The 22,817-nt window shown below is 45.0% G+C and overlaps 2 protein-coding genes across 2 annotated transcripts in view; one reads left to right on the plus strand and one right to left on the minus strand.

Annotated features, from left to right (window-relative positions):
* The window catches only part of ST7 (suppression of tumorigenicity 7), a 153,769-nt gene extending 153,168 nt beyond the window's left edge, over nucleotides 1–601 (plus strand). The window contains exon 13 of the mRNA XM_009887083.1: nucleotides 280–601. Coding sequence (XP_009885385.1) covers nucleotides 280–375 — 96 coding nt within the window. The 3' untranslated portion in view covers nucleotides 376–601. The remainder of the gene's footprint in view (nucleotides 1–279) is intronic.
* A 7,836-nt stretch (nucleotides 602–8,437) lies between these two features.
* WNT2 (wingless-type MMTV integration site family member 2) overlaps nucleotides 8,438–22,817 on the minus strand; it is a 19,760-nt gene continuing 5,380 nt past the window's right edge. The window contains 3 exon segments of the mRNA XM_009887086.1: nucleotides 8,438–8,729; nucleotides 18,125–18,389; nucleotides 21,360–21,637. Coding sequence (XP_009885388.1) covers nucleotides 8,500–8,729; nucleotides 18,125–18,389; nucleotides 21,360–21,637 — 773 coding nt within the window. The 3' untranslated portion in view covers nucleotides 8,438–8,499.

The raw sequence follows: 22,817 nt of genomic DNA on the forward strand, positions 1-22,817 counted from the left end.
GCCTGAATCTAGGATGTGAGACGTGTGAAAACTTTTGCAGTTCATCACTTTGATCTTCATAAAAATCGGGCTCTTGCTTTTCTGCAAAATCCAGACATCTGTGTATGCAAGACTCAGAATTTGGCAGGACGTCTTTATACGTGAATTATATAGTTTTTATCACGCAGGAGGATATTACAGAGGAATGCAGCAAGAGTTTCTTGTCTTATTGGATAGCTTTCTCTTGAGGTGTATTGTCTCCTGGATTTTGATCTGAATGTGTATCTGATTTCTTTGCAGTTTCTCAGCACCCTCTTTGCCCCTTTAAATTTTGTGATGGAAAAAGTGGAAAGCATCCTGCCCTCCAGTCTGTGGCACCAGCTGACGAGGATCTGAGGGAGCACGCCTGCTGACTGACTGCCATGACATCTTCTGTGCCAACTTTTTGTTGACCACAAGAAAGCATGATAAAAAAGGGAAGCAGTTCTAAGACTTAAAAACTCTTCATGGATTGTCTGTTCTCATATAAAAACTGTTTTGTTGTACAAAATACATTGATGTTAGGTTCTATTATATTTTGCCTTCAGAAAAGAAAAACTTAAAAATAAACTTTTGTGTATTGCAGCATTGCTGTCTTTTGGCTTCTTCTTCAAAGCTCAGATTGCACTTTGTGTTCTTAAACATGTGTGGTGTATCTGCTTCGCCACAGCTAGGGCTAGGCTTTCCGTTCAGTTAATGAAAAAACACTAATAACTTTACAATTAAGCAACCGTATCACTGCCATTTCTGACGAAGTTCAATTAGGGTCAAGTCCTTACTGCTACAGACAGTCTAGACAAGGCTTCTAGACAGTTAAAGCTCTTGTTTAAAGCAGCTTTAGGTTCTCCAGGCATTTTGGATGGCACACTGGGCTTCTGATTCCGATCCCTGCACAGAGGTCAGTTGTATCCTTATTTGAATTTTCAAAAAGGCCATGTAATTGACAGGTTTTCTTCACACCACTGTTATTTCAGGTACCTCCAGAAGCTCCGTGCTTTGTTCTCTGTGTACACAACAAAGCACAGGTAAGTAATGGCAGAGAATTGAAGACAAACGGACCTGTAGTGAGTGATCGTTGCGTTCATGCTTTTACATATTTCTTGCTGAGTTTTTATTGCATTACGAGTGTTTTTCAAGTATGAAAAAGCAGGTACTTTTTCCTGTACAGATTAAACATCAGCATTATAAACCGCTGCTTGAGACCAGAAGCTCGTTAGCAAAATTGGTGTTAGTTCATGCACAATTAATAGAGAAGTTGGTGTTTCGTCAGTAGTGCTTACCTCAGGAAATCTTATCCTTGTGCTGTGACAGGTTTAGACAAACTATTCGTTTATAACTTAGCCACTGTAGATGGAAACTTCCTGCAGATGCCTCCGCTTATGCACAAGGCCAGCTCTAAGATCAAGAATGTGATCTGGAAGTTGAAGCAAGTAGTCCTGTCTGTCAAGAATTGAAAGTGCCTCCTTACAGATGCCTCAAGGATTATTTTTTTTTCGACTCCTATCCCAGGTAAGGAAGCATAAACCCAATGCAGCAGATCAAAAATGCCACTTTGCGGGTTCAACTTTGCTATTCTTCTAAAACTGCTGGGCAGCTTGAGGGACTGTGATCCCCAAGCAGATAAGTTTGTTTATCGGTGAGGAAATGAGTGAGCAAAGACAAACCGCCCGTTATTGGAGTTGGTATAAAAGGGATGTGTTTCTTAACAGCAGGAGATGCATTACATTGTCTTTTGCCCTCTTGATCGCAGATGCGCTAGTCGACGTAGAAGAAAGATTTTTGTGCAGGCGAGCAATGGTACTGCATTAAGGCAAACACCACTGTGCCATGAGGAAAAAAGCCCCACAGCAGGAGAAACCAACGGTGAGAATGAGGCCTGAGGGAGGACACAGAAGTTCAGAGAGCCCCGTGGCTAAGTGTTAAAACTGGTGAGGTGTGTCGCCGTTGGGGATTTCCGTACAGTTTTTTTTTCATCTCTGGCCATTATTCCCGCAAAACAATTAACTGTAATGTTGAAATGAGTGTGGCTTACATTTGATGTGGGATGTGGCATAAGATTAGAGGTAGTGGATTGCCAGCGGACAGCTTGTGGAAGTGTGACATGGGCCACTAGTTGTGTTCTTGGTTTTGTACCTGAATTGCTTGAACAGCCACAGAGGACACCTTTACAGTAGGTGCTCCTGTGCATCTCTAGCTCTGAAACTAGGGATAATCATATTCATTCATTTGCCTCACAACGGCACTGTCACAATTATTTAAGGTTGGTGAAAACCAGGCATAGTCCTGTGCTGCTTTGTGTCGTGTATTCTCAGCTACCCCAAAAACCTTTCAAAGTTCACTTATATATACCCTACATTTCAAAAGAACAAATTGCTGTGATTAACACTCCTAATATGTAAATGTGTTTGCATAGCAGTGTATGTCTAGCTATATACAAATGTCCATATTTGTCAGTGACTAAGGTAGTAGTTTGGCCTTCTGTTAAAGGAAGAGATAATGTGAATTATGATCTGTTTGGGAATTACTATCTGTAATAATCCGATAAAAAAGAATGCTTAACTCCTGGAAGAATCAGATTCTTCCTTTGAACTGTGGGGTACTTTTAGGAACTCAAAAAATATCTTTATGCAAGTCTATTTCTACTATTTCTAGTATCCATCTCCCTTATAAGCAGTAATGAGCCATGGATTTTATCTGAAAAATATCTCTTTAGCTTTAATTCTAATTCTAGGCATCTGGGAGACTAAGCAAGTCAGACAAAGGGATTTTCTTTCTCATCGGGCAGAGTTTGTCGCCTTAGGCTTTTCTGCCTCTGACATGTTTCCTGTGAAGTTCAGCATGGCTTAGATCAAAAGGCAAACACAGCCCGTGATTATAATGACGGAAAACCTCTGGCTTCGCACAGAGATGAGCCTTCTGGAAATCTGGTTCAGATAATAACTCGTCCAAATCTTCAGTTTGCAGATGTGGGGGGTGGGGGAGCTTTTTAACTCCAAATGTTAACAGTTCCAGTTTTTTTCTTTGAAGACAACCTAATACAATTTTAGATGCACGCTCTCTCTTCACACTATAACCTGCATAGAACAAGAAAGGAGAGAAGCCCAGGAGTGTCAGGTAAGCCAAGCTGACCACCTCTGGCCCTCCCACCGGGTAGATTTACAGCTGCTCCAAGGCGAGAACCACACTCGGAGAGGTGAGTGCTGCATTCAGGGGACGGCTGCCGTTTTCTCTGGTTGTGAATCGTTTGCTGTGATTTGGTGTAAACACCAAATACACTGACTGTGGTTTTTCTTTGGGGTAGCACAGAAGTCCTTACCCCAGTAGCAAGGAAGAAAAAGTATCAGGAGTTTTCCTATGTTGCAGAAGCCCACAGAAGGTCAACAGCGAAAGGATGCTGCACTCCTCACACACACCCCTTCGCACCCACTGTGGCTGTCACCGCACGGAGGGCTTGAAAACCTCAGTGGCTGTAGTTAAGGCAGAGTGTGCAAGGTAGCCCCCAGCCCCATGTGCCACCCAGCTTTCTGGGGGGCTCCTGCCCGGCTTCCACCAGCGAGGGAGCAGAGAGGCACCCCTGGAACAATGGAGGAGGAGCAGTCAATATACTGATTTATAGGCATTTGCTTCTTTCACACAAGAGATCTTACATTATGAAGTCACATCCATTTAATCAAGCGAATGAGCCATTATACAAAAAAAACCCCAAACCCACGTGTTTGTGATTGCAGCCCATAAACTGACGCTGAAATTATTATTTCAGATAATAATACAAGTTAATTTGTGTCATTTGAAGTGGCAGAAGAAGCCTACAGGCTCTTATACACAACCACAAACCCACCTCTGCCCTCAGAGGTGGCCATCACCTGCACATGAAGGCTGTAGCCCTTCCTAAGAGTGTGGGGCAAAACCCACAGAGGTGAGCAAACATGGGGATGCTTCGTGCTGCCACACTGGATTAACAGCTATTTTTTTCCTGGTGAAAGCATTTCTCCCCAGCTCAAAACCTGTCTGACCTTCACTAATCCCCAGTAAAACATTCATTTCCCCTTTCCCACCATTCGCTGAGTCCCGTGAGAGGCTGGGCACGAAGCCTGCAGGTGTGATTTGAGCATCCAGGCTGGATGCCCTTCAGCAGCTGTGCAGCACAGTAGCAGAAATGCGGTATTTTATTTCTAATTCACGCCTGCAAAGGCAGTTACACAGGGGTGGGAGGTGAGGGTGAGGTGCACAAATTGGGTTCAGGTAGTTTTGCAGGAAAATGATGATCTGAGGGCTGGAGCACCTCTCCTATGAGGAGAGGCTGAGAGAGTTGGGGCTGTTCAGCCCGGAGAAGAGAAGGCTCTGGGGAAACCTTATTGCGGCCTTCCAGTACCTAAAGGGGGCCTACAGGAGAGCTGGGGAAGGACTTTTTACTAGGGCATGTAGCGATAGGACAAGGGGAAATGGCTTTAAACTGGAAGAGGGCAGGTTTAGATTAAACATTAGGAAGAAGTTTTTCACTTTGAGGGTTGTAAGGCACTGGAACAGGTTTCCCAGAGAGGTTGTTGAGGCCCCATCCCTGGAGGTGTTCAAGGCCAGGCTGGAGGTGGCCTTGGGCAACCTGATCTAGTGGGAGGTGTCCCTGTGTATGGCGGGGGGTTGGAACTCGATGATCTTCAAGGTCCCTTCCAACCTAAACCATTCTATGATTCTATGAAAAAAAGAAGCAACACAACAATCTCTAGAGCTGCAGTACCCACATGCCCTAACATACACTGCCATTCCTCAGTCATTCCATCATTCCCAGTCTTTTACCTCATTTTCACAGAATCACAGAATCACAGAATGGTCAGGGTTGGAAGGGACCTCTGGAGATCATCTAGTCCACCCCCCCCGCCAGAGCAGGGTCACCTACAGCAGGTTGCACAGGACAGCGTCCAGGCGGGTTTGGAATGTCTCCAGAGTGGGAGACTCCACAACCTCTCTGGGCAGCCTGTGCCAGTGCTCCACTACCCTCAAGGTAAAGAAGTTCCTCCTCATGTTAAGACAGAACTTCCTATTTTCCATAAGGTAAAAGAAAATTACACTTTTATTTCATGTGTTTTCTCCTAAAACAGCCCAACACACTTTTTAGGGTTAATTTTGTTAAAAAAAAAAAATAGTGGGGAGGGAGCAATCCCAAAAAAGCTTGGCAGGCTATCAGCATTTCAGAATGCTGCTAGATTCTGATTTCATGCAGCAAAAGGGAACTCCCTCAAGAAAATTGGACCGCATATTTAAAAAAAAAAATTAAATCCTATGACCTTTTGCCTCAGCTAACATTATTCTGACACTAAAGTGTCTACCTAGGGACAGCTGTTTCCTCTTCATGATTAAATATATGAATAAATTTATTCCATGGAACAAAATACAGGATTATTTCATTTGCCTTGCCTGATTTCTGTTTCTTCTTTGCCCCCTCCCCCCCAATTTTTTTCTTTATTTGATTAGCTGAAGGTCGAGGAGGTGCTTTCCTAGCAATATTTACATCGCTGAGCATCTTTTCCCACCGAGAAATAGCAAAAGCTCCTGGGAGTGCTTTCTTCATGGAAGAGGCAGCAGAAATGCTTACAGCTGTAAGAAGCCTACCTTGAGCTCTTCTTTTTTTAACAAAAAAAATCATAAATGCAGCAAAAAAAATAATCAAACAATTGGCCAGCTCAGCTGTTCCACATTTGTTGTGCTACAAAATATTCTGCTTTTCCTCTGGTGAAGCAGGTTCGGGGGGGAGCATTGCATTACAGCTTACTAATATGGCACTTGTGTGGAATATAAAATCCAGGCTGCTGTGCACCTTCGGTGGCCCTGCTGCTAAACGGGGCAGGCAGTCTGGTGACAAAGGACACCAAAAAGGCCAAGGTACTCACTGCCACCATCTTCCTGGTCTTACTGGTAAGAGCAGCCTTCAGGAACCACAGGCCCCTGAGACCGGGGGGAAGTTTGGAGCAAGAAGACATACCTTGGTGGACGAGGACCAGGTTGGGGAATAAAAGTTCCACCTTTAATACAGTGACCCCAAAACACTTGACCCGGGACTGCAGAATTCAGGCAGGTTTGTTTTCTGTTGTGTTAACCAAATGATGGAGTTGAGAAATGATCAGATTTTATTACCTTTTATTTGACTTCCTAGAACAAGTTCCCTTGTAAGAATGAGGCTTCCTTTTTTCCCAGAACACTGAAATATTTTCTGCATGATTACATGGTGAATTTGTAGACTCCTCAAAGAGTCTCTGAATCCTTCAAAACACCTGGCACAAAAAAAAAGATTAAAAATATTATATTGCTTTTAACTTGTTTAAGTTTAAGGCTTAAAATGTGATATTGCTCAGGCTGCGAACTCCACGTGGATTTGATTTCACAATGAAATCCTAATAAAAATTCTCCTTGCAGCTCGCCTTTAAATACAACTAGGTGTGAAATTTTCCTCGCCCAGCCCACAGCCAGGGTTACCAGCAGCAATAAGGCCAATGGTACAACCACTGAACTGAACGTGTATACGGATATACACACTCTGTGTGTGTGCAATGCACACACTGTACACTAACACCATGACAGGGCTGTTCCCACCAGCAGTTGCTTTATACCCAGAAGGATGATTATTCTTACTTCTAACCGTGATCATTACTTTAATGCCGTGTACGGTAACTGAAGTATATTATCTTATTGTCCAAATAAATACCTTTCCGGATCCTCCTAATTTTTTAATGTCGGCTGTGCCTTCTGGAGGTGACTTGCCCAGTTAAATGATGTAAACTTTTCCCAAAGCCTTTCAGATATAAAGGACTGCTCTCTCAAGACCACTGAATGCAAAACCCGTTCTTTTCAAATATTCTTTAAAAACAAACAAACAAACAAACAAACAAAAAACCCCGAAAAAAACCAAAAGCAAATAACCAGCATACTCACTTTATTGCCACGGTATGTTACTTGTATATTACTTTTTCATGCACTGTTTGTACCAGCTGGGGTTCCTCCAGTCTTTCTTATTTTGGTATGGAAACTTTACCTACATTGACAATATGTTTTATCACCCGTTCAGCCTCCTTTTCCTACATATTTTTTTTTATTATTTTTCGTTACTTTGCCTGTCTTTGCCCTTCATGAGTGCTTTTCCACAGCTTTATTAGACCTACCGGCACAGGACCCATCTTTTGTCTTGGCTCATTTGCTGCTCTCTGCTCTGAGGACAGAGGACTGGTCCCTCTCTGTCCCAGCTCCTCTCCCATTGAGACTGGGATTTCTAAGCCTCGTCAGCCTGCACATCTTTCCAGCGCTTTGCGGGTTTGTGCTGATCCCAGCCCAGCATATGGACCTGGCACAACCTGTAACTGTCTCCGTCAACAGCCAACGCGGCCTTAATCACAGGTGTAAGTTTTTGCAGAAAGTATTCAGAGAAAAACTCATTCGGAAGTCCCCATCTGAATGGACAGTGTCATTCTGAACACATTTAATAGATTTATTAAATTTAAAAGAACATAGAAGTTGTTAAATTCTTTAGAAACCAAGTCATTACTGAGACAAGGTGCTTTCTTCTCCATCAGCTTTCTGCAAATGTTTTTCTGTTTAGTCAGTAAATGAAAAATAGGAAACCTTATCCTCAGGTGGTTGTGTCCTATACCCAGCTCTCACTGGGCTGAAAAACAAATCTCATCGATCCTTCAGATCACAAAAAAACTCAGCAGTTAGTATTAATGACCTTTTAAAAGCTTTTAAGGCAAGTTTTCACAAATATATAACTAAGACATTTGCTTTGACTCTTTAATAGTTTATGAAAATGTTGTGGCTGAATATATTTCCTACAGCTTCCTTTGTGTTTCACCATGGGGCCCATTTCCACCCCATGGGAAACCACAGGGTGCTAATGGCAGCCAGGGTGGCCCCGGATGACCCACAGGACGGCATCTAGGCCACCCCACTTCAACCTCCAGTCCACCAGGGATGGACAAACATCCCTCCTGTAAAGAGTCTCACTCAGCCTGGCCCCAGATTTTTCTTTCATGGAGGAATCACCAGCTGGTGTCAAACTCCCAGGCACTTCAGTATCCAGGGCACCACTGTGACCAGCACAAGATCCTTTGGAAGACGTTTGAGCAAGCTCAGCCCACGCAGGTGGTGGTGGTCTTGTTAGAAATGCCCCAGCTTTGCATCTTGCTGCGTTCCTGATGGCAGGAATAACTTGCCGCAAGGAGTCTGGAGGAGAGTTGTGTGGTGGTTGGAAGAGTCCTGGCAGAAGTACGTCCTTCCAGAGCTGCATCAGTTTATGCACAGCCAACTCTGCAGCAACGCCGTCATGCAGAAGTGGGAAGTGAATGCTGCAGAGTTTGTATTAATTATTCAGCAGCTTCTGTGCAATGAAAGACAAAAGCAAAAATGGTGTAAAAGTAGAGGAGACCTCAGATGCTTTCCCTGCATGGAGCAGGAAGGGCAAAAGCTGTGGTCCTCAAGCATCAGTAGCCTGGTGCATCATGTCCGGGAGATCCAACCAGCGCTCTTCGGCGCTTTGCAGGTATGAATATCAACCACTTCTAGGCAGTCCTGGCAGCGCACAGCACAACACCAGTGGAATTTGCACTCGCATTTTGTCATTCTGCTGACACGGGAGGTGTCGTAGCCTCTCCCGCAGCACATCACTTCGCAGCTGTCCATGCCGCGGGAGGTTTGGTTACACACCCGACCGGCTGTCCCGAGGGACCCTGCGAAGGAAACACAGGAAAGGTCAGGAGGTGAATTTTAAGGAAAGACAGAAAGCATATGAAAACAGGTATAGGAAATATAATTTGCAATGTATTAGATCCTTCAACATCATATCATCTGGGATTCAATATCAAGCCAGAGAAATGCTTATAATAAGGTAAAATTTCACTCAAATTCTCAAATTTTTTTCTGGAAATCTGCTTTGGAGATGAGGAGGAGTAAAATTAACCAAATACTTCAAGGCTCTGCCCGATTCTTTTAGTATCATCGTGCTTTGCTTCATCTTTCCGTAGCACCTCTTTCCTCTCCAGGGAGCAGATTCCCTCCCCGGGACAGGCGTGCAGCCCCCTCCTGCCCCCTGCGTCCAGTCCTCCCGGGCTGTGTGAAATGGGGCGCCCGGGAGGAGCACCCCACCGGTGCTCGGGAGCTCACAGGCTCTGCAGAGAATCTCTGGGTGGGCAGAGGAGGGCCGGGAATGAGGAGACTGCTAAACTTGGTGGCTCCAAGGGACACGATGGGCAGTGTAACGGTGCTGCCGATGGTTGAAGTCTTTGCAGGAGCGAGCGCAGAAGTGCCCCAACTGCTTGGCATCGCTGCAGCGTCCACCCACGGCCCCCGTGCCCACCAGTTCAGGTGGCAGCTGAAGAGTGGCTGCTCTGTGCCACCTCTCATCTCTGCGGGGTAAGCACAAAGGGTTCTTCTCCTCTTTCTTGACAGAGGTTAGAAGAAACTAATTAGCAGCCTGCTGTGGGCAAAAGGATGGGTAAGGGAACACCCCCCCACCTCTTCCTGTTCTTAAAATCTCTCTGGAGCAGCCAAAATGCCTCTGCCCATCTCCACGTGGCACAAAATGGCTCTTTAAGGCATGTTACCATGCCACATAAGCACTGCTGCTCATCTCATACCAACTTATCTTAGAGTACACTTGAGCATCTACACTACAGCTGTTGACAGATTATTATTATCATCCATCTGAAAACTTCATGAATTGCTTCACCTAATTTCTTATGTATTGCTATTATAAATCAATTACAGGTATAGCCATGAGATGAACATTGTTCTGACATTTTCCCTAGACCTGATTATAGCTCCATTTTTCTGTTCTTGGCCAAAATGAGATTCCCTATTGACTGTGGTCATTAAATTAAACATTGTTGAAACATTTTATAAAGTGTATTCACAGGTGTACATCAAGCACGAACAGTTTACCTTCTTAAAGAAAAAAAAATACATGCAGACATTAATTCAAATTAGCAAACCAATCTTCATTAATAAAAATTAGGCTGTATTAGCCTGTAATTATGAAAAATCTAAGCTGCATAATTATCTTTTTTTTTCCCCCTATGGTGTACATATGGTTGTAGATGCCACCATGGCTGTATTCAGCACTTTACAATGTACAAGTATTCCTTGTTCCTCTGTCCTCTACTGTCCCCAGCATCAGGGAGACTTCATGTCTTTTTGGGCCCGGGCCCAGAGGCTGAAGCAGCGAGTGGCCTCAGGTACTTGAGTAAAGTCACCTTCTCAGGCTGCAGTCTGACATGTGACTGACACACAATTTAAGCCTCTTAGCTACAGTGGGGGAAATGTTGTTCTTCTTGCATCTAAGGCAGGATAGGCTTCAACTGCTGCCCTGGAGGAGCGTTTCGGTTGTAGAATCGTAGAATTGTAGAATCATAGAACAGTTTAGGTTGGAAAGGACCTTGAAGATCATTGAGTTCCAACCCCCCTGCCCTGGGCAGGGACACCTCCCACTAGACCAGGTTGCTCAAAGCCCCATCCAGCCTGGCTTTGAACACCTCCAGGGATGAGACACCCACAACTTCTCTGGGCAACCTGTGCCAGTGTCTCACCACCCAAGAAGTCCCTACAAGTCATCTCAGCCTTCTCTCCCATAGCCTATATTCCTGTATTTATTTAAATAGTCATTGGGCCAGAGGTAGAACTATACACCTGGAAAGCTTCAATATCAAATCGCTGGTCCAGGTCTGCTGGGAGCAGAGCAGAAGGGCGTTGCGTGGCTGCTTGCCCCCCGCGCTCAGCGGGTGCCCGTGGCTGCCTGCCCCAGGAGCCACTTGCTGGCTGCTGGCAACAGCAGAGACACCAGCCCTGGCTCAGGGGTCCTGAGCTACAAAGGTGCTGTGGCACTGACCAAAGACCTGCTGAGCCACCCGAGAGGGAAAAGGCAGAGGGAGGAGAAGACACATTGAATGGAGCCAGTGATGGGCTCCTGCACCAACAACCTGATAAATCTCAGACCTCCTCAGGGTCCGAGCCTGCTCATCCTTCTGCCTGTAGACCAGCGCTCTGCGCAGCATCCTTGGGAAGGCAGCTGAACACCACTTTAAAGTCAAGTCCTCAACCCAGGACACTCTGCTATTTGTAGAGCACCTCACATCGATGTGAAAAACAGTGATGCGTTGCCTCAGGCATGCCCCGCACCAGGAACTGGCAGCAACTCCTGGTCTCCTGTCCCCACAGCTGGTAACGGCATCTGAATCCCATCCCATTCAGGGCATCCTGGGGAAGAGGAGGAGAAGAGGTCCCACCATCAATGACCTAGATGGGTCACACCAGCCCTAGCAAGCCCTCTGCCACGTAGCTCTCCCTGCAAGGCCAGATGCACTGGGACAACCTGCACGATGGGCAAAGCAGTGATGCCAAAAGGTTTTTCCCAGATCCTTTTTCCCGGAATTGCTCCACACTGAGCGAGAGAGACTTCCAGTGGCCCCTGGCACCCCTCATCTAGGCGGGGACAAGGGCTCAGGAGGATGCAGAGCTACCTGAGCCAACTGCAGTCCCGTAGGAAAGCGAACCAAACCCTGCTTCCCAGCTGCCACTTTCTCCCCCGTCCACAACGCTGCGCAAACAGCTGGCACACCTCCACGTAAGTGCTGGTGCTTGTGTCAGCCCACAGCAATATCCATCGCATCCCAGATCGTGCAAAATACAACTGAATAACCACTTTTGTAGGGGCCTGTCTTGCCTTCTCTGCTCAGACCAAAAAAAAAAAAAAAAGGTACGAAGGCCAAGCTTGTGACTGGCATGATTAATGTCCTGCATTAGGAATTTGGTGTGAATTTGTCCTGCTTACCTCCCTGCACAGGCTCACCCACTCCTCCCTGGCTCTGGGTGCTGCTTTACCCCGCTGACGGGGAGCAGCCCCCGAAGTCCCGGAGTGCCTGGGCTGCCCAACGCAGCACGCCAAGGACAACGATCTCCAACAACCACAATTTGGGGTAGATTTCAAACCGCTCAGTGGTTTTGGTGCTTTGCTTTCTGATTGTGGTTCATGTGAAACAAGGTGGACACTGGATTGCCTTCGCGTGGCGGCCAGCCAGGTGTCACTCCTCCAGCGGAGACAAAGCAAAGCCACTCTCCACCTCAGCGCACCTCCTGACCGGGAGCAGAGCAGGGCCATGCCACGGGGCTCCCAGGGTGGAAGGAAGACCCCACGTGCCCCTCCACGTGAGGACAGGCGCAGGCCATCACACCCGTGGGTGATGAGGTGCAGAAGCTGCTCCGGGAAGGTCTGACCGCATTCCTCAGCCAAGGCACAGGTTAATTTCCAACTCCAAAGTTCTCATTTCCAGATGTTGGGGGAAACTGCACAGCAGCAAAGGAGAACCTGAGCAGGATACACCCCTTGGTTTCAATGGGAGTTTTGCCACTGACTTTAAAACCAAAATTATTTCATCCCCTAACAGCTAGTCAGAAGCCGGTATCATCTGATACTGCCCACAACACGACATCGACATTGACCACACCACTAGGAGAGGAGACTAAATTATCCACAGAACGTGATGAAAGAGAGAACAGGCTGATGTAAAGGCTTAGTGTTGGAGAAAAATCAACGGTTTTCAAAAGTCCAAACAGCATCTTCTGAATCTCTGCAGCTTCTCTCGTGAGAAAGAAAATGAAGAATAACCGAAAAATGAAGAATAACCGACAGCGAGCAGCCAGGCAAGGTACTGCGCTCCTTGGTGGGCACTCACGTACCTGGGTGATGAAGACAACAGAAGACACTAAACAAAATAAGGCAGAGTTTTCTGAGCTTTGCCGGCTAATGCACCTCCTCATCACTTAAGAGGCAGGAGTGTGTTCTAACTTGCAAAAGGTTTTCATGCGACCTCTTTGTTTTCAGTTCAAGTTTCGGAATTGCCATGCCGACACACAACATTATACCTGCCAAAACATCCACAACTTTTAACACTGCCAACTTCACGGCCCGTACATCAAACTCTTCCTTCTCGGTTTGCACAGTTGTTTTCTTAAGCAAACATACAGTAAGTTGACAAATATTTTTTCCCATTCCTAAAGCACCAAAATGAATTTATTCCTTTATAACGTGAGAATCCCCCTTCTATTTCTACTGATTAAAAATCTGGCTTCAAGCAATAAAGTTCATTATTTGACTTTCACTTATAAAAAAAAAAAAAAAGCAATGAAATGCCCAACAACAAAAAACTAGTTTCCAGATAAGCATTTTGGGGAAGAAAAAAAAAAAAAAGGAAACACAGAAAAGTAGCTCTGAAGCTTCTTGTTGAATCAAGAAAGATTCACGTGTTCACGTGGAACCTACACACAACACCCCAGTACAGCAGGGCTGGAGAGGACAGGCAGCGCACACCCGAGGCAGCCTTGTCGTGGAGGGGCTGGGATTTCCCAGGCCGGTAACGAAGAGACAGCAACGTGCTGATAAAAGCAGCTTATCCAGATTCGATTTAGAGTAAAGATGTGTCTCGCTCTAATTTCCAGAGCCACTGATGGCTGTCATAACCTCTCAGCTCCCAGAGGCTCTTGGGGCGATTGCGCTGCTCCCACGCTGGCCGGTGTTCGGAGAAGAGCTGCCCTGATGGCAGTCATTGCAAGCTCCATCATCAGCTTGCGCAGGGATGGGACTGCACCCAACATGTTTGCAATGTGTAAATGGGGAGATACGGGCCAAGAAGTTGCAGAGGGACTGCCTGTATGCGGCTAACCTCAGTGAGAAGGTTTTGACATAGATGAAGGTTGGTTTCTCTCCATGGGTTACATACCTCAAGCACTAACACATGTTGCCCAACACCAATTCTTCACAGGCTATACTTTAGGTTCACATTTTTCTTTCACTCTGGACTTGGCCTCACTCATCTCAAAAATGCAGAAAATGGCTTATGTCGGGCAGCGAGGGAAATAATAAATTAACAGAAAAATAATCCTGTGAAGGACCCGAAGCAGGTCACCTCGGGCATGTGGTTTGTCACCCAACGCGCAGCTGCAGGGGGCTGCCCATGGCACTGTGCATGCATCTCTGCAGTGCTTTCCACTGGGACACCACGTGTGGAGGGTCCTCAGCCACAGCCACAGCACCCCGTCTGCCTGTTGGAGACACAGGAGATGGCCACCACAATCCAGGTACGCAACCCACACCTTATGCACAGGCAGAGGCAGCGACACTGGCTATGACAGTGCCCAAACCAGGACCATGCGAGTGTCGGAAGAAACCTACATATAACTTGAAGCACAGGGCACAGGGATTTGCAGTAGGTCCTGAGGGACTGCTGCAGCAGCCTGAGACCATCTGCGCGGAGACACAACCTTCACCACCACCTTCACACAGCTGAAGCCTTGTTGCTACCGGAGCAGTCGCAAACAGTCAACACGTGCTCACCAATGCCATCCTGCCACTCGCCCACCACCTCCACCTTGGTGTCCGTGTTTGGGAACACAACCTCTCCTCTCCATATGCACCACCTCAATGTGCGTAGCTGATCTCACCTTGCTCTACACTTCGGTGGGGTTCTCCATGCAGGAAAAAGCTTCACCCAAACACTGCCTAAGTTTGTTTGGTTGCTCTGTACAAAATAATTTTTAATAAACCTGTTCTGAAATATTTTCTGTTGCAGGAAGGCATTACACTGCTTTAATAGTCTCTATGAACAACAGCCCGTAACGAGGGCTTGGCCAGCAAGCTGGTGATGCCCACGCTATGGCTGCTCCTATGTTTATTCTGAAAGTAGTCTCTGCTTGTCCACCGGTACATTCAAAACATGATAAACTTACAACAGCTTTCAATCAGCCTAGCCTGCGTGGATGGTCAAATAGTGATCTTTTAAAACTTAAATTGCTTCTAACAGAAACTTATAAGCAGACAAGCAAGAGGGTTTTTTTTAGAGCATTTTGGAGGCAAAGAGTGGGACTTCCACTTGTGTAGCTGTCACTTTAGTTCCCTTCACAGCTTGAGCATTTCTAACAAACAGGTGCGGTCCTGGGTATACTCGTATTGGTTTGGGGAGCTGGAAATTCATGATAACATAAGGGAAGACCAGGCAAAGTGTGGCAAAATTTGTAAGTTCACGACAAGATTTTCAAAAGCCCTCTGGGATGTCCTATCTCTGTTTCTATCAAATTATGAGTACAAAATTGTGAGTAAAAATTATTTCAGCATCCATGGGAGCAGAGTTAAGTGAATTCTGAACACTTCTGAAAAATCTTCCTTTGGTTCTTTTCTAAAAGTCATGACATCTTAATGCTAGACAAGAGGTGGTCGGGCTATTATGTTCTCTGGCTATTGAGTCGCTATTAATGATTTCCACCTGTTATATCTCTCCCAAAATCAATTAGTCCTCTTTTGCTTCTAGGAAAAAAAAAAATAATAATACCACATTTTTCACATTGTAGAGGTGATCCATGCATGTATGTCCAGCTACATCCCCTAGACAGACTGCCAGTCCCAGTGGGTGTATTCAGTCCCAGCACCCTCCGGTGGCTGTCCCACCACCAGAGAGAAGAGTCAAAGCTCAAGAGAAGAGTCAAAGCTCCGATGGCAGAAGACAAGTGAGGTATGTGGGTTTTTGGATGGGCCACTGACGGTACAACACTGGAACACCTTTAGTTTACTGGTTGGTGTGTGTTAACACACCCAAGCCACAGAGAACATTGGCTTGGTCGTTTTACAGTTTGTGAAGCTGTCTCCCGGTCAAGCCACGACGCTTCGTAAGGTTTGCTCTAGGAATCCTTCATTCAGTCCCAAGACGAACTAATCTCCAGATACTCTTTTTTTTTTTTCTTTTTTTTCCTGTAGCACTAAATTGCTTGAATTCCCCAGAGAATGAAAGGCAGAATTGGATTCAAGGACATCCTAAAGCGCTCTGGTATTACATTTAGCCGACACCGAGGTGCTCCCCACCTTTTTCAAACCTCAGACTTCCATCATCTCATTTCATTTCCAGTCATTTAACAGGGCTGACACTCCAGAGCGCTCAAGGGGGCAAACCAAAGGGAATAAAGAAAAAGTGCTGCTCAGCTGCTGAAATTACCTCTCTCAAAGCCAGATCAGTTCTTGTTTGTCTGATTCTTTCTCTGCTCCAGACGAGCGGCAGGGCAGCCCGTTAAAGGTTTACTGCAGCCTGCCAAAAATGTGCTCTTCCAAACAACCGCATTCTCTGAATTCTGGGAGGCAGAGAAACACTGCCTCTTCCGCAGCCTTATCTTGAGCTGAGCCAAAGCACGTGTCAGACTCTGCCATCTCTGGGCAGGCTTGACAGCATCAAGCAAACACACGTAACACACTGCAGGAAAAAATGCCCATTCTCCTCCACCATAACAAGACCAACAGACGAGATTAGGTTTAGTGCAAAGAGATTATCAAACAGCTTTTTGACATAGAAGTGGGTTGCGTACAGGCTCTCTTTTGGGGGGGAATGAAATCACAGTTTTTACCACGAATGAGGCAACTTCAAGAAACAAAGTTTTGAATAAATTGTAGTCTGCAAAGTCAGGCTCTGCACAACGCCATAAAATGCCCATTTATTCACTTGGATTAAAGTATTAGACTTTACAGTGTTGGTCACTATTCAAGCTATAATATGTGCTTGTGCAGGTAACAAGCATCATCTACGAAAGCCATAAATAACATATAAAATTACCTTGACTACTCAACTAACCAGAAACACCATACAACATAAGCGCACTGGATGAAATTCTGGGTTGACTGAAGTCAATAGTACACGACCAGGATTTCACATATTGTTCTTATTTAAGTACAGTTGTTTTGCAGTGCTCACTCCAAGTAAACTTGGATAGTAAATAGGCAGTGGTGCCAAAAAGGGTTGAGCTGCATTGCTATCCAGATACTTACGGATATGTCATACCGGGTGCAATCTGGTACATTATACAACCTATTAATTAGTTCCACAGCATCTTTCATACATTAGTCACTCTGGCTTTCTTTTCCAAACCTTTGGTTTTCTAGTTGCTAGTTTTTAATTGCCACATCAGGAAACACTATACACAGGTCAGGAACCGTTAGCAGGATTCCTGTTGCCTGGCAATGCCTCGAATCCTTTAACGTTGTTAAGTGTCTCTATCGAAATCTCCGAAAGCAGAAAAAAGTCAGTGTTAATAGCAGCCCTGAAACTTTACCTCTTCCCACTGGGGCTGGCAGGACTCTTCAGAAAATGTGATGGTTATCATGGACGGAGCCAACACTGTCTCGTAAAGAGGAATAAACAGCTGTGTCACTCAATGCAGTGGGCTGTGTCCCACCAACCTCTATTCTTTCAACCATCTGCACGTCCTCCAGCTGCCTTGCACCACATTACCGACAGCTGTGTTCAAAGAATCACAGAATGGTAGGGGTTGGAAGGGACCTCTGGAGACCATCTAGTCCAACCCCTCTGCCAGAGCAGGGTCACCTACAGCAGGTTGCACAGGACGGCATCCAGGCGGGTTTTCAATGTCTCCAGTATGGGAGACTCCACAACCTCTCTGAGAAGCCAGTGTTGACTGGTGCAAGCGTGGTTTGCACCAAGCTGCTGTACCTCCTACATTACCAATGGGGAGAGGTGTGTCTACATCTAGAGGTTCCTCCATCCACAGTGAGCTGCAGGGAATGTGCCAATAAAGGAGGACACTGGTCTCTTGGGAGTCTGCAGCAGCAGTGTAACAATATGGAAGAGAAGCAAAGCAACAGGAGGTGGTATCACAGGGATATCACAGGACTTGGGGCTGCTGTAGTTAGATTTGGCAGCTCTGGAGCAAGCTGTGTGATACAAGCATGTATGAGGCGACATACAGTACAGACCTGCCTCCAGACTGTAACTCGAATTTGTCCCAAAAGCAGCTTTTGCCTTGCAGAGTCTCCAGGGCTCCATAGCATCTGGAAGAAACTGCTGAATTATGTTAGAACAACTGGCCGTCCTACATCTAGGGACATCAAGGAGCTATTGTTCTAGTGTAGACCCGTCCTTCCAAAACATCTTCCTGCCTGTTGCCTGCTGGTTACATGCATGGATTTATATATAAATATATATATATACACACACACTCTCTCAATAATAATGATAATTTTTGACCGTCAAGGTACAAATGTCTGAAATAAAACCATTCACGTGTAATGATAGAGGCTTACCTACATCCCTGTCCCTGATACAGTAGTCTGGAGAGCTTTCAAAGTATACCAGGTCATTCTTAGTTGGCTTCTTAAATCTCTTATTAGCCACAGTGAAACCCGTGCCATCTTGATTCATGACCACCTGAATCGCTCCATTGTATTTCTTCCACAGATAATCTCCTGTTTTCCTAAAGTCTGCCATGGCCAGCCAACAGGTCCTTAGAGTGCATGATCCACTCACACCGTGACATTTGCACTCCTGTTTCAAAAACCGCTTCACGGCCTGTTTAGAAACGCAGTAAAATACACACAGGTAAAACAAACTGTAATTTATGCTTCTCAGCTCTTTTCCATTCATCCTGTAATGCCAAGTTTGCAGTGGGTCTCCAAGTCACGGTCTGTAGTGACACCCACTGGTAGCATCAAGTCATCCCCACATGGTTGGTCCGCTCTGGTTGCTTGACTCAACCGTACACACAATCCTCTGGCTGGTGGGCTGCCCTTCCATGCTCCTGCCAGTCAACCCCGAGGACTGGGATGGTCCATAACGCTGGGACACAGACTGGACAGTAGGAAACGATCTGGGAAATGGACAGAATCACTCAGCCCCTTGGTAGGCGAAGTACACTGTTTCCCCATCGTTCCAGCACCGCCACGCCAACCCTCTCTAGCCCACCTTCATGACATTGCCCTGTGCCCTGAATAGTCTTTCAAATATTGCCTAGAAATTCACAGGCATTTCATATTAAAATAATTTTGCAGAAGCTGTGCGAAGCATCATACCAGGCATCAGACCTACGCAAAATTTTAAAATACAGTATTTTTAAAATGCTTATAAACCTTTTAACAAACATTTTGGAATAGGACCTTCATCACTTCGCACTGGAGAGACCACCCTCATCATTAATTTAACGACTGAATAGCATTAAAGCCATTTCAGCTTCCTCTCAGACATTTAAGCTATCTGTATGGGGTTGGAGAACAACAGATGGGTTCATATACAATAAATAATTAATTCCTAATTCTGAAGATATGGGTATTTGGTCTATAAATATTATGCCTTAAGGATTCATGAAATATGAACATTTTAAAGTTTGTACAACAGGAACAGTATCATGGGAGGAAGGTAAGGGAGAGGAAGGCTCCATGATTTGGAGGGAACATTTTTCAGTCAAGCACTTAGTAATAAAGTGAGAATTTGTTGTAAAACCAAAGTACTTCTAATTTTCTTTCTTTCCAACTTGTAAAGGATTTGACTGCTTCAAAGAAGTCACTGACGTTCCCACAGCCCCACTTTTTTGCCAATGGTACTACGGCAGAACTGGGATTCTGCTCAGAAAGGGATTTAGGCGCATGCTTGGTTTTGATTACCTGAGTAGAAATAAGTTAAATTACTTTTTTGTTTAAAACAACTTGCTGGAGTCAGACATGGAAGAGCAGAAGCAGCACACAGGGATGCAGGACTTGGGTTAGGGTTTTTTTTCAGTGATGTTCCTGTACTGATACACAGCATATTGCTTCATATGATTCATATGGGATTATTATAAATACTTACATAATGTATTTATAAATTAGTAAAATCTTAATTAAAGAATCTGTTAAAAGAAACCTATCAACACAGGCTTCTCCTTTTCGGGGTGGGAAAAAGCCAAGGGCACATCTGGGCTTACCCAGATGCCGATGCCAGGCTTGTGGGTGGGCTGAGGTAGCGAGGTCCCCGCAAAACTAAACCTACACTGTTGCACTGGGGATAAAAAAACAGCATCCCTTTCTATAAAGCAGCTCCTAAAGCATATGAGAATGTGGTGTTGATTATTTTGAATCAAATACATTTATTAACGCCTCTTTATCGTTTTTCTAAAAAAAAACCCCCAACAACACAAACTATCTGCTTAGCAATACTGTCTTATTATTTGGCATATATATATATATATTTCTAAACTTACTAAGATACTCAACTATTTCAGAAAGCACTTCCCAGCACGGAGCTAATTCACCCCTACAAAGTCTTTGCTTGTGTTGTAGACTGCAGTCGCTTTTGGACAGGAATATAAATTCAGCCATAGTATCACAGATCTGAATAGCCTCATCTGTCTATATTACATATTAATTACACCTGCCAGTAATAAACAGGTGGAGGAAAGATGTTGAAGTAGAAACATTCATCAGAGAAAAACATCTGCTTGCAGTGCAATTCATTAAAATTGGATCTTTTCCTCTAGCAAGGACTAGTGAATACAGAACAATTTTACAGTTTAAGGGGAACTTTTTAATACAAAAAGATCATAATATGAACAATTTACTTCCTACTGAATAGACGTTAAGGAAAACCAAAGACAAGAAACAAGAAGGCTCTAGGAATCATTTTAGAAGTGCCTGGTCTAGCACTGAAAAATAGTTTTTCTGTATTATTTCAGATGCTGTGGGCGCAGCAAATTTTGAATATGTTTTGAATAATGAAACGGTGTATTCCAGTTTCATGCACTATTCTTACTATTTATAGCTACCACCACAAAACGCTGGGGCACGTATTCCTCAGCCCTTGCACCAGCAGCGGGCAATACGCCTGGCAACTACTCCTTCTACTCACCTACAATAAAAAAGTAAAGCCTCTTTTGGTTGAAATTGAGGAATGGTATTTTCATAGAACGTTTAGAAAAGGGGGTTGGTTCGAGCAGGTCATGCCCCACAGCCAGCGCCTTTTGGAGGGACACGTATTTTGGATTTATTTTCTTAAAAAGTGAAGTAATTGTATTTTATCTCTGCTCATTCTGTGTTTAGGTTTACCGTATACATAGAGGAATAGCCAGGATGGGTTTTTTTCTCCAATGCTGTCCTGAATTTGCTTTTTAATAGTCAAGCCTGATCTTCAGTGTGGTCTTCGGCCTCCCTTAGGTATTTCTGTTCTGTATTAACCAAAAGTAAAACTCCTCCATATATAAGGATTAGGCTCAAAACAAAACCTCCATCCAAACCGATCCTGCAACGCCTCGGGCTCGGGCTCAACTTCCCACACACGGAGCCGCTGAGCTGACTCCGACGGGAGCACTGTTCAGCCGTTGCACTCGGCCTGTTTGGAGATCCCTGCCACCCCGAACCTCCAAAGGAGACAGAAACAGCCTCTCAGGCTCCTGCTCATCCCCCACTTCTTCCTAACCACGGACACCAGTCAGCGAGGGCCGACCAGTACCTGCCCCAGACCCGCGAGAGCTCACCGAGAGCATCTCCAGGCACCTGTTGGATGGACACCCACCTTCCTCCCAGCTCTGTTGTTGTGAAGGTTCATCAGCGCTCTCGCATCTTTTCCTTTCCGTTCTTTGGCATCTACGAAGGCTCTGGCAAATTTAATGCCGTAGTCGATGTTGTCGCTGCAGCCACCCCAGTCAAAATGGCCCCTGCTGTCCCTGGCAGAGCCTTTCTTCTTGGGATCGCAGGAGCAGGATTTCAGCTCCCCTTGGCTACATGCCCTGGTGATGGCAAAAACCACTCCAGCAGAGGAGATGGCATGTACAAAAGCAGATTCCCGACTACCTGAAACAAAAAAACAAACAAAAAAGTCGCTTTAAAAATCATTGGGGTAGTTATAGTTAGCTTGAGTGGCTATCCTAACTCCAGCCACGCAGCCTGGACTTTTTTTTTGCTGAGCAAAAGATAAAACTGGGCTGAAATCACACGTTCCCTGGAGCCAGAATTAGTCATGGCTTAAACTTGGACCCCTCCCTGGTAAAAGCTCATCAATATAGTGTTAGAGTTGGAAAACATTAAACGTGTGCTTCTGATATTGATTAATATACCTTCACGGATCAGTTGTTCCGTACAGATACGTGAATCGGACAGCTGGTATTTCTCTTGTGTTTCATCGATTTAGGAAAATATATGAAGTGCTATCTCAGAGATAGGTTTAAGAAATTATTAAATAGGGACACTGGAACAACACGTACATTGCAACATACTGCAAATAGCTCTAGAAATCAGCTTTTCCTCTTCTGAAGCACTCAGAATAAACTGCTCAAAAGGTGGCAGGGAGAAGTCTTGGGTGTTAGTTTCTGCAAATAAGTTAAATTTAGGTTTTCTGCCTAGAACCAAGCCCGGTAACCGTAATCCATACAAACAAGTTCCATTAAATCAATGGCACTGCTTGTGTCATTCTTGAGGCAGGATTTGCCCTGGCAGCTGTGACTTCTACACGCCAGCTGTGAAGGCAGTTTTCCCTTCTCTTAACGAAGATACTTTATTATACCAAAGATTATTTGCATTTCTAGGCTGTGCTTACTCCCAGGCTATCGGGTACATACTTCAATGCAGTAATTGCTTAAGTTTAAGATGCAGTAACTTACAATACAGAGCGATCTTATATTGGTACAACTGTATTTCATGGTAATGGGATATTTTAATATTTTTAAAGCTTTTTTATCATGGAAAAAAAAGAGTGAGGAGTAGTTTTTTGTGCCGTACCTAAGGCCACTAGCAGTGAGAGACCCCTGTTGGGAGGAATTATAAGCCTTAAGTAATATTAGCATAGTGAAGTAGAACCCCAAAGAGGGAATGCTATCTGTGATTTTATTGTAGGGGCAGCATTACGCTCTACAACTTATTATTTAGTATTTATATTCCAGTAGCATCTAGATGTTTCAAAGAGGAAGGGTCCTAGACTTCGGCAAACCTTCGGCAAACGGCAAGTAAAAGCTTGGAAAAGGGCAAACCCTGCCTT

This window comes from Charadrius vociferus, unplaced genomic scaffold, assembly GCF_000708025.1.
Source record: "Charadrius vociferus isolate BGI_N301 unplaced genomic scaffold, ASM70802v2 scaffold906, whole genome shotgun sequence".
Lineage (NCBI taxonomy): Eukaryota > Metazoa > Chordata > Aves > Charadriiformes > Charadriidae > Charadrius > Charadrius vociferus.